General features: G+C 37.5%; 1 protein-coding gene across 5 annotated transcripts in view; it reads left to right on the forward strand.

Moving 5' to 3' along the window:
• RAPGEF4 (Rap guanine nucleotide exchange factor 4) overlaps positions 1-12,367 on the forward strand; it is a 143,247-nt gene that overhangs the window by 58,823 nt on the left and 72,057 nt on the right. For all 5 annotated transcript variants that reach the window (XM_059853117.1, XM_059853118.1, XM_059853119.1 and 2 more), the window contains 2 exons: positions 8,772-8,844; positions 9,906-9,970. In XM_059853117.1, the coding sequence (XP_059709100.1) occupies positions 8,772-8,844; positions 9,906-9,970 (138 nt within the window). The remainder of the gene's footprint in view (positions 1-8,771; positions 8,845-9,905; positions 9,971-12,367) is intronic.

Genomic DNA, 12,367 nt, shown 5'->3' on the forward strand with positions numbered 1-12,367 from the left:
CCAGTGGGTTGAAGGAGTCTATTTAGGCCATATGTTGCACTCCCCTCCGCCCATTCTCACTCCTTTCCTTCTTATTTCTTATTACTTTTTCTTTCTTTTCTAACATTTTACTTCCAGTGGGACTTTCTTACTCCTTTCCCATCCCTTTGTGCCTCCATTCCTCACTGTCCCCTCTTGTCATGAGGTTTGAAAATGTTTCTAGAGCTAAGCTGAAGGGAATACTGTTACTTTACTTTTTGCCTAAGGAAAAAGTTGTACAACAAACAGTCACAGCAGGACTCCAGGTCAGAGCTGCAGCACTCGCAGCAAAATAAATTGTCTGTGATTTGAGGAAATCACTTGCACTGATCTCAGTCTGTAGGAAAAACCTTGAAAACTGCCCCATCCGAATAAGGCTGTTGCATTGCAGTTTGTTAATGCAGCTTACTTAATCCTTATGTTATGGCACAGCTGAACCACTGTTACTAATATTTGCACTTCAGTTTAAAAGTCACTTCAGTGATAAAAGTCAGTCATTCCCATCCAATACATTTTGAAATCTTCAGAAAAGATGCTGTTGTACAAAAAGAGGTTATGTTTAACAGGCTGTTAAGAGGTCTTTTATAGGGAACTTCAGATCTGAGAGCCATGAGATGTTGGACTGTAAATGTGGATGTAAAACAATGTAACTAAACACTGTATTACAAAATAGCTGAAACATTATTGTGAGCTCCTGCATTTATTATAATACAGTGTGCATGAAGGGGACTCCAGATTTGAGTAACTTGACCCTTGAGAGGTTTGTTCTGATGAGGTAATTCCAGTAGTGCCACTGCAAGGACTGCTGGGTGCATTGGAGGCCTAGGTATTTTGGGTTCCTGTTAAGTGGTATCAGTCTGTGAATGATTTTCTATCAGAATACATGCTTTTCACAGGAAGAAATCACCTGTGTTCAATCATACTTCCTGAAATATAATTGTTTACTTTGTCTTTACATTTTTCCCTCTCATTCTCTATTGTACTTGCTTTGATTTCTCTGCAGTATTCCTGAGTGAGCTGCACAAACTGCTTTTAAAGCATCTCACACAGTAATCACAATAATATTTAAAAAGCTTTGAAGAAAGATGAATGTTATAAGGGAAATTGTATGTTTACTTATTTACACTTATTAAATATCCTCATTATTGTTACCCACAATTGAATAGAAACAATCAGTTTGGAGAATTATCCATGAAAAGGAAGCCTTTGATGTTAGATGAGGATTGGAGGTTGATGTGTGCTTGTTTCTATGAGAAGCAAAAGCAGTGTTAGATTGACCCCACCAAACTACTTAAGAGGTTTATATTGATTGTAGAGGAATTAATATTTAACCCAGAGTTTCCTTCCAGATGAAAACAAATTTCTAGGTGAACGTACTTCTGTGTTCAGAGGTTATAAATATGAAAAGCAGAGTCACGGATCAGCTCACCAGCTTTTTCTGTATTTGTTTGAAATCGTCTTTTAAAAATATATGTAATGGGAGGGAAGAAAAGAAACTGTTTATAACCATGAATAAAGCCACCTCTGTGCACAGTGTCATCATAAGGCCAATGTGTCATTTAAGTTGCACTTAAAACCTATTTTTAAGACTTAGCTACTGCAGAGTCCTTGTAGTGACCTTACAGAATTTTACTACAGAGTGTGACTTCAGCCCACTGTCAGAGCACAGCCTGTAGTAGGGGGTTTCCAGTTTTTCTCTATCTCAGCAGCACACACCTAGTTTCTCATCAATTTTTTCAGATGAAGTCTGTTTCATTACATTCATGCAAAGATATGTAGGTCATATGTATCAGGCCTTCCGTGTTTTCAAGGTGGCGCTCTCAGGGTGGAAGAACAACTTGGTTTAGAGGTTCTTACTGACTTCCAGCTTACTAAGTACACACTATCCTTACTTTTTGCTGGCTTTGGAGGCTAAGATATCTTAGCAGAAGATATCATAAGATGCTTATGTTGCCACAATTACAGAATTTACCATTATGTCAAAGCACTTTTCACATATCTCTCTTTGAGATATGAACTTTTGTCTCAGCTGAAGCTCTGCTCCAGAAAAATGCTGAAGATCAGTTAGGGGTGCACACAACATAGAAGAAAAACCACAGGAGGCAGCCTGTAGCTGCCCAGGTGAGGAACTGAACAAAATCAGCATCATCCTGTATTTGTGAGTCTCCTGTTGCCTGTCTTGCAAACTGAGATCATCTGAAACAACACATCTTTGTTTCTCTGCTCATTGTAATATTTCAATATAATATATGTGAAAATAAGCGGTGTGACTGTCTGAGGGTAAAACGGAAGTATTTTGTACCTGGGACGTTAGAAAATTGTTCTTCCTCTTGTGCATGACCCAAGAGATGATTCTAGATGTGGCTTCATCTTCTAAGTCCTGTTAATGTAAGTTTAAAGTTTGGCTGTAGTGGTAAGAAAAATTATGTTAAAACAGCACATTTTTCTTAGTTGTTCTGCTCTTTGTTTTTGAGATGTATTTGCTGGCTTTGCTAATAGAGATGCAGGTTTACATTTCTTAGTATTGCAGAACAGTTTGAAGAGGAATGAGGTTCTGTTCTGTCACTGCATTGTTCAGCAAATTCCAGCTTAGGTGTGATTTGATGCTTCTCTCCTACATGTGATAATGGAAGAGGAAGAAAGGAGAGCACATCTTTATTTTATGATCTTATATTGAGTTTGAAGCGCTGTTGGTGACATTATCATTTGATTTTAAAGATATTACAGTGAAAAAGTAAATATGGAAATGTATAAAGCTCTTTTTCTTTCAAAAACTTGAACTTGATGTTAAAAGCAGTATTTTTTCCTGTGAATACATTATCTACTCTATGTTTTCACAATTGAAGTAAAATAAAACACATAAATCAGATGGATTCTTTGTTCTTAATTCGGTTTTTTTGTCCTCTTCTAAGTGTATGCAATCTTTCCCACCCCTCCCAGCCAAGTCCTGTCGCCACCCGAGTGCATTTCGTGAGTGGATTTCTCTTGGAGACAGAACTGGAGAAATGATGGCATTTCTATATTTAAATTAGATGGAGCAGAATAGGCTGTGTAATTTGCTTAATCAGTGCTCATGCTCTAATTTCCTTGGATGAAATTTTTTGCAGTGCATTCTTATCTTTAGCTTTCTTTCTGGTAGCCAAGTCTGCTATTTGGCATGATTTCAGAGAGTAGGGTGCATTTTTCTTCTTGATGAAATATCAAGGGGATGCTGTGATAAAGCAAATTCTGCACACAGAGCTTTTAAAGCGTGATAAATTGATTTAGGTGAAAATGTGACAGGAAAATACATGTCTCCAAAATAAAGAGATGGTGTAAAATAAAGCGTAGTTGATTAGAGCTGTGCAGAAATATTGTGAAGATGGTAAATAGGTAAATAAATAGAAAAGATGCAGATTCATCTGCTGTTACATAAACTGTACCTATTCTGGGATCAGGATTCAGCAATTTTGGTACAGGCGTTTCCTGTATTTATTTTATCTGAATATGACTAAATAGTGCTTCACTTCTGCTATTTCAGACCTTGTCTATCACATTTTAATGACTTGATAGACTGACGTATACACAACAATCTATTTCTGTTCAGTAAGTTGTGGTGAGATCTTCACATGGCTTATTTTCTATTTTTCCACAAAATAAAATACATTTTTGCTATTGTAGCATTATATTTTCCTAATAAGTATTTATACTTTCCTTCAGAAATACCTCAGTTCTGTTCTCTTACCTATGCTGTTGATGACAGCAAATGCTTATATTCTGTTAATGACAAAGGCAGATATTTAGCACTAGTCAGGATATTTGGTGTTCTAGAGTGAAGCACCAGCTTCAAACAATGATTTTTTTATCTAGTATTAAACAGCCATGGAGTAGGTCCTTTTTGTGATAGCCCGTGAAGTGTCATTGACCTGAAATGTATGGAAATTTTCTGATTGAGCTTGCTTAGAAGTAATACACTTGGTAATTTGCAAGCATACCAAGAAGTCAGAATGAGGCCAGTCTGCTGGGGGACTCAGCACATACTATTGGGCAAAAGCAGGGGTGCTGTTTGTTTTCCCCTTTGTAACAAGACTGGGATGAAAAACAACTATCAGTGTGATAATCAGTCTGGGGTGGGTTTTTTTGTGGAAATCTGTAAGAACATTAGGCTCTTGTTTGTTGGATAACACAACAGATAGCAGGCAGATGACCTGAGATTTTACCCATCAGTTCAGCGAAGACCAGAGTATGAACTCTAAAGGCAAAAGTCTGGATTTTTCAGTCTCCATTTGATTTGATGAGTGAAAAGAAGGCCCAACAATCTTCATGGGCTCCTTCTTTCAGGGGCTTCTCTCCTTATTGTTCTGGAGAAAAGAGAAGAAACAGTGCACCACGGGAGTGGCATGCCCTTGTGAGTAATGCTCATGAGGGACGTGGTTCACTGCCAACTTAGAGGAAGAATAGAGTTGTACTGAGAGCATCAGTGATCAATTATTTATTGTCAAAAGAAAACAGAGAAGCTGGCTCACATTGTCAAGCTACAGCATATATTCCCCAAGAGAAACCATTGCAGAAGTATTGACAGCTAGTACAGGAGTTTTGCAGACCTCAGGCAATAGTCACAATAAGAGCATCTGATGAAATAATTACACAAGGTTTTGAAAAATGCATGGAAAGGTCACCTTGATGTTTGGCTTAGGACTTCTATATCTGAAATTAATTATTTTGTGTTACTCCCAAGTTTCCAAGTTAGGCAGGCTTTGCTTTGTCACCTTCTCTGTTCAAACTTAGGGGTAGGCAGAAAAGGAGGCTGTAGAAATGGTAAAAAAGGACACTGTGTTTGAGATTGTGAACAGAGGAGAAAGAAGGAAAAAGAATGATTATGTATTGAACCAAGCACCTTTTGAGGTCTACAAAACTGTCCCCAGTGTTACAAGACACTTAATTCCTAGTATCTGGCCACAGATTCCTTGGATCTGTAGATTCACCATGGTATGGGGAAGCATCAGAAGCCTGAGCTCCTAGTGCTCCAGACCATCACTGCCTGGGTCCTTACTGCACAGCCCTTACTGGCCAACTGCAGAACTGCTGCCCTTGGGGGAGTGTTTGCTGTAGAACCTGTGTTGAAATCTTTATACCCAGGGGGCCTTCCCTTCATCAGTCCTGTGTCTTTCCTGTTAGCGTGCCTGGGGTTTTGCTACACAGTGAACATGGGCAACAAAGGCTCATCTATATTCTTTGCATGTACCTGGCTTATTCTGGAATGTTTGTAAACAGGTATTAGCTCTTCACTGTTAGCAGCAGAAGAGAAGGGACTCACCATAAAGACCAAAGACATATTTTGTATATCTTGTGTATGCTAGAAGTGTTTTTCAGGAATTTAGAGATAGCTTGCATCACAATTATAGTAATTGCCTTTCTAAACATTAGCATATAAAAATATACCTAATTATGTTCACTGGGTTGAAGAAAACCTATTGTACTCATGAAAGCCTATGAGACAAACTGCAGCTAACTACAAATAAAGCCTTAATTTGAGCATGCAAAGAAACACACTGCGAAACCTTACAGTGAGTGGCCTTAGAAACCATTCCCTCACAGCACCTTCCCAGCAGGGCAAGTGTGTGATTCTGTTTCTTCCTTTTCTTCTCTCCCCAACTGTTTCTTGTCACCAGTCTTCTTTGCTTTAGGCCATAGCAGTGGCTGAAAAGGTCAAAATGTGTTAATTTTCACCACTGCATGGGTATGAGGCAGTCAGCAACTGGAAAAAAAATACTGTCTTTATTACTCATGCTGTCAGATTAGATGTAGGAATTGTCTGTTATTTTAGCTGTTGCATGATAGAGTTTATAAATTGGTAAAAATCTGAAGACAGGGTGAATAGGTCATTGAATGTAGCTTTAAAAACTGCTGTCATGTTGGATTTACAAAATTTGAACACTTCTGGTAATAAACAAGCGTATGATGATTTGATAATTGTTCCTGTCTTTCATAAGGAAAGCCTTTCCAGACTTCATACTACCTGTGGAATATATTTTCAAAAGCCTTTTGTAAATATCTTGTCTGTTAATCTTCAGGATGATTTTAAATGCCACCTATGAATATAATTTAATTTCCTGAATTTTATTTTCATTTACAGACAGTATGGTAACAAGATAGGTCTCATTATCTCAGCTTTCACTGCTCTCATGCCTGGAACTTTATTATTCCATCTGATACTGGCAAGTCTTTATGCAATTACTTAGGTCTGTCTTTGCATGCATAGGTTTCCCAGCAAACTATGTTTCCCTGACTCCTCGAAATAAGTTTCCCTTGACATTTAATTTGGCTGATGTGGTGACACAAGTTTGGGCATAAATTATACCTTTTATGTCAGCCCACACCCACTGAGATATCCTCATGAGAGACCATGTGTAGGCAGTTGTATGAGCCCTCCCTCCAGAGATACCCAGATATAGAAGAAGGTTTCATTTATGCGGAGGTGCCCTGGAGGAGTAAGAACAACTGAGCTTTCTGAGGGCATGCCTTGAATTATTTCTTCTTCTGGTAATGCTGCTTGAGCTCCTTCCCAGGCAGCACTGCCCACAGGGTTTGCTGTATCAGACTCATAAAGGGACTGATCCCAGGGCAGGGTGGGACCCTCATGCAGGAGGTGACAGAGGGGACATCCTTGGGAGTGATACCAAATTCCTGCGTTATATATCAGGAGTCTGTGCTTTTGTTCCTGGTGAACTTTGGTGCCCTGAGCATGAGTTGTGCCTGGATGGGATTAGATGCCTCCTTTAAAGTTATGTATCTAATTCTGGTTTACTCTACCTGTAGTTTTTTTCTGAAGATGGGCCCTCATATCTTTTGGAAATTGTAAGCTGTGTTCTTTATGTTGTCTTATGAGAAGAATAATCAGGAAAAATATTAGAGAATTAATCAGAAAAAAAAAAAGGCCATGCAGTGTATGGTGGCTGTGGAAATGATATAGGAAATAAAAGAAAATAATTACTCTCTTCCCACAGTTTAAGCTCATTATCTAAGTGGCTTAAATGTGGACTAGTAATGTATTTCTGGGAAAATGCTATTTTGGGAAAAATAGAAAAAAGAAATTAATATCAGCTAAATGATGATGAAGAAGAAGAGAAAAACATCTTATACTATTTGTTTTTATCTTGTCCCAAATGAAACATTCCAATTTTACATCTATAAATTACATTTCAAGACCAAATTCAGTAGAAGGTGGAACAAAACATTTATCTACTATTTGAATAAAATGTTATTTCAAACCTTTGGGATACACTTTTGGTTTGTTTTTTTTTTTCTTTTGACTAATGAAAATTACTTTTCCCCTTGGTTTATATGTGTGATTTACTAGTTGAACTGAGAAAATAATTATTTCTTATGTTCTTCCTCTCATTGAGTTCAGGCATGGGTCTGGATGCAGAATAGGGGAACTGAATGGTTTGAGAAAGAAAATAGGAGAGTTTTATCCTCAAGTGAAATAGCATTTGTTTTGTGTGACTGACCAGGGATATAGCATAGATTTGCTTTTACAAGTATTCAGCTGGATTATGGGTGAGATTTAAATAATATGTTACTAAGCTTTAGGATGTAATAGCTTGTCTAAAAATAGGATTGGATTATTAAGATTAATGTAATCTTTGTAGCTTTTGTTATTATTTAGAATGCAAGACATTCTAAATAGTCTTTAGTGCTAGAATTGATGATATTTTCATTTCCATTTCCAAGAAGAATAAATGTATGAAGGATAATTCAAGCATTGTTAAAATTCAACAGGCAACATTTTAAAAGTGAATACATCCAAACAGCTCCATGGAGCAAAGGATAAAACTTTTAAATTAAAATTGCACTACTGCACTAAAATTGCACTGTCTCAGTTATTGTGTGTGCTTAGTTGAAACCTGCATGGATTTCAGCTGGTCGAGTGTTCATGTTGAGCTCACACCCAAAGGACTGTATGAGGAATTTTGTTTACACTGAACATCACAATCCCTCTTGCACAAGAATGTGTTTCTTAATCATTGAATGATTTGTATTAGTTAAAAGGACAATTTTTTCCCTTTGGTGTTATTTTTGTTGCTACTGTGAGTTTCTTAAGCCTTAGACAGAGCTTTGAACCTTACTGACCATGTCATCAGCATTCACTGAAGAAAAATACCAGTTGCTGACATCAGTTACAATTGTGTAGCTTATGGTGGTATAAGGAATGTTATTTTTACAGTTACAAAGTTTCATCTGCTAATACAGTTTTTGTATGAGGATATACATAATATGAGGTGGGAGGTCTGTGTGTTTCATAGCCTTGTAGTTTCTGATTACCAAACTTAGTGTCTTGGGTTAAAATGTTTGGAGTTCTCACTCTACATCCTTATATTTCAAATCTGACACCAAAACTGTTGTTGTACAGGATTTTTATGAATCCTTAGCTCGTCTCCATTCCTATAATAAAGTAGCTTTCTAGCTTGGATTCAGATAAGCAGTGTAATTTCAAATCACACAGCTAAGTAAAACATTGATTTATTAGAAACCTTAAAGTCATGCTTTGGGGAAGATGAAAAAGGGAACTGGTTTAGCACCACTTTGAAATTACAGCAGTGTGTAGTCCAACCAAGAAAGCAGACCTTGTAGTGTTAAGAGTAAAGACTTGTCTCATATCTCATGTGTGTGTGAGAAGCACAAGGCAGGAGACACAAGAATAAATAGCACATATTTCCTTGAATGGCTTTTTACATCTGTACCTGACTGAATGTGCCATCACTGTTTTTCAGAAATATCGACAGTATATGTCTGGACTTCTCACTCCTCCTTATGGTGTTATGGAAACTGGCTCCAACAATGACAGTAAGTATGAGAGATTAGGTATGAGGTGGTGGGCAAACAAATGAGAAAAGGAAAGAAAGGGGAAGATGGAGATTCTCCAGGTTTGGATATTGAACTTTAAAAATTTAACTCAGTTTGGTATTACAACTGCATTAATACTGCATGTAATAGAAGGCACTTTGGAACTTGCCCAACTGCCTTCCCAGCTGTGCACAAGTGTACACAGAGCTGCACCAAAACCTGCACTATGACCCAGGCCTGTTGATTAAAACATACGGGATGATGTCGTGTAGCATTTTACTACTTGTGTTACATGAACCATGGAACATGGCCATGTGTCTTGCTAGTAAAATAAATATAACAAACTGTCTCAATTTTTTTAGTTAGGATGGGCTACACAACTTGGTGGAGAATCTAGGTTAGTGCTTGAGCTTGCAGTAAACATGCTGCTCTCTAATCTTTGTTACATAGCTAAATAATTTTGGGCATGTCTCTGCCTCATGAGAACCTGTCAAACTGTGGGAGAGTGCTGCAGACATGAACCCAAAGACAGCCTTTGGAATTCATCACTTATGTAAATCAAAGCACTTATATTTATTTGCCAGGGATTCTCTGGATGCCAGGCAGCATGATATCTGATGGCTAGCAATTGCATCTGCAAATTTGGTCTCCTATGTTAGATGTTCAGTATGTTTTCTTTGCAGGACAATATTATAGAATAGCATAGCTATGCTGATTAATGCAGACTCAATGTCACATTTGACTGCCAGGGACTACTGAGACACTGATAATGTTAAATGAAAAAGTATAAATAACTCCTGCATGCTTCAGATACTAATTTTTGAAAAAGAACTGTGCTTAACAAGCTGTTTAAAATATTGACCCAAGTTAGCTTTTTTGTCTTTTTTGTGTTCACTAGAGGAATTTTTTTTCTGAATAAATGTTTTGCTCTTTAAAAATTGCAGATTAATGTGTATGTTATCAAAGTATTGAACCCTCAAATTTGCTGTTCTACTATAAATATTTTCACTGTCACTCAAAGAATGTACAGTATGTATTTATTTTCTGTATTCTTTTTTTAGGAATGCCAGATAAAGACAGTATGTCAAACAGTGCTCTTTGCCAAGTTTCTAAAAATTGTAATAAGGTAAATCACTCACAGTTTTGCCCTTTTTTTTTTCCCTTTTTTTTTTGTAGGGGGAGGAATTTGGTTATGAAAAATGTAAAAGTATTCAGCATTCAATTGAAAATAACTGAGTGCAAATGCAAGCATGTGGTTGATGCATTTGAGTACAGTATACAAATTATAAGAATGCCTCAGACGTTGTATCATTTAAGTGAAGAAAGCAGCTGCTTCAGGATTACTACAAAGTGTACTGCTACTGAAGTTTGTGTTACAGTCTGGTTTCTTAGTCTTTGTTGCAAAAGTGCTGAGGATAAGGAAGAAAAGCAGTGCTATGACAAGACCAGTGGATAACCAGTGGATCATAAAATTCATTATTAAATCCTATTTTAAGGTGTACCTGAATCTGAACTGATGCATGGGTATTGTTCTGGCCCTTTGCTCAGGGTGAATTTTCTTCTACGCTCAGAGAGCAGCTTTACATCCCATCTCTCCTTTGTAAAATAGTTCTGTGCCTTCAGCCTCTCCAGATGAGGACCCACATGAAAGAACTCATGAATATTTCTGTGCCAGTTTCAATAGTGGGATAGAGTATATATATATAGATTAATAGTGGGAAGAAATAGTGTCAGGCATCGCTGTAAAGATTGATAACTTCTAGAATTTCTGTATGGCAGGAGTAGAAAAGTTGCAGTAATAAACAGATGCTAGGTTGCCTTTTTTATAGACTTGGGAGTTTAATTGGATGCATTTGTGTGATGTCTTTAAAAGGTTAAAGGTATTTTTTTTTGCACAAAAAAGCATCTCTTGACAACAGATGAAGACAAGGAATATTTTAGTGTGTTTCCTTAATGCAAAAATAACTACTTCCACCTCTCCCTGTCTGTCTTGCTTCCTCAAGAGTACTGACCTTTTTTAATTGTCACATTTAGCTTTTATTTAATGTATACATGTAACAGTATGCAGTTCCTTTTCCTAGAGCCTCATTCACTAGCTATACTACTTCTGGACACAACCTTATCCTGTAGGAACATAAATATTTTTCCATGCACTGCATAATTGTTCTTAGATACTTAGCACCTTGGATTCTGCAAGAATTTTATGTAACAGTTATGAATTATGTCTAAGTGCTTTTTTAGGTTTTTGGCATTTCAGTGGTACACTTGGAGTTAAGTCAGGTCGGGGTCTTGCTGGATTTCTCAAGGAAAGCACCAGGTGCAGAATTCAAACTAAAAGATGGTTTTGTGTTTTCTGAAGCAGATAGAAATAACAAGTAAAGGTAAAAATGTCTGTCCCCTCTAGAAGGTAATATCCCCCCAGTAAGGGGAAGTGATGCTCAGCTAAGGGTGGTAAACACTTCCAGGTACAAAGTATTTTAGAAACTGAGCAAAATTTAATGATTATTACCTTTGCCAATAGCCGGGCTTTTCTAGCACAACAGGACTCTTCCTGTATGAAATAATTTCTTGGGTCAGAGACAGAGCTTGGCTAGGGCAGGCTCAAACTGCTCAGTGACTTTTACAAGAACAAAGTCTTTTGCAAACCATATTATCTTCCTTTCCAATCCATGTGTAAAACAGCCATCCTTCTCCCTCCCACACTGTGCATATTTCTCTGGAGAGAAGCTGAGTGAGTACATGTGTAACAAATACTTGTCACCTTCTTTCATCCTGGAGGTGCTCAGACAATCCCATAGTAAAAGTGGCAGAAGAAGCTACACAGCATAGAAATGGTCCATGAATTCTAGTTCTTTGTTTTCTCCATATCACCACAGCTCTCTTTAGTTATGTTCAGTGAAAGGTAAATGCAGCAGAGGTAAATATGTGAGTATTTTGTTTACTGCATGCAAACCTCATTGCTGCAGTTTTAAACTGTGCAACTGTTACAGTGCTTACACAAAATGTCTGTCGCCCTTCGTGCCCTGCAGTCTGGCAATCCTTCAGGGAGTTACTGGAATTCCAGGGCCAAATTCCCAGAGTTGTTGCCAGCTTTTCAAAACAAAAAATCAAGATACCGGAAAACAGTGCTGTATTTCTAGATGTTACATATTTTGCTTATTTTTAGGATGATGCATGACTCCCAAAATGGCTAGTGCATCAGGGAAGGGCATTCTTCCAGGGAAAGAGAGATGTTTTCAGGACATCTTTAGACTGCATTAGATGGCCAGAATGATACCTGTGAGGCAGGCAGCAAATACAACTCAGAGAGGCCTGCAGACTACTCTGTAGTGTCCAGAAAAAGACTGAGTGAGGAACCTTCTGACATCCAGAGAAAGTTCCTCAAAATCTTTCACATGGTAAGAATACATTACACTCTAAGGCAGAGATAACATCTTCAGTACTTCTGATCATGATGCATTTATTTCAAAGTGTGTATGTGTTATTTTCATTTTCCAGGGAAGTTTAGAACTGTAAATAATTT

This window comes from Haemorhous mexicanus, chromosome 8, assembly GCF_027477595.1.
Source record: "Haemorhous mexicanus isolate bHaeMex1 chromosome 8, bHaeMex1.pri, whole genome shotgun sequence".
Lineage (NCBI taxonomy): Eukaryota > Metazoa > Chordata > Aves > Passeriformes > Fringillidae > Haemorhous > Haemorhous mexicanus.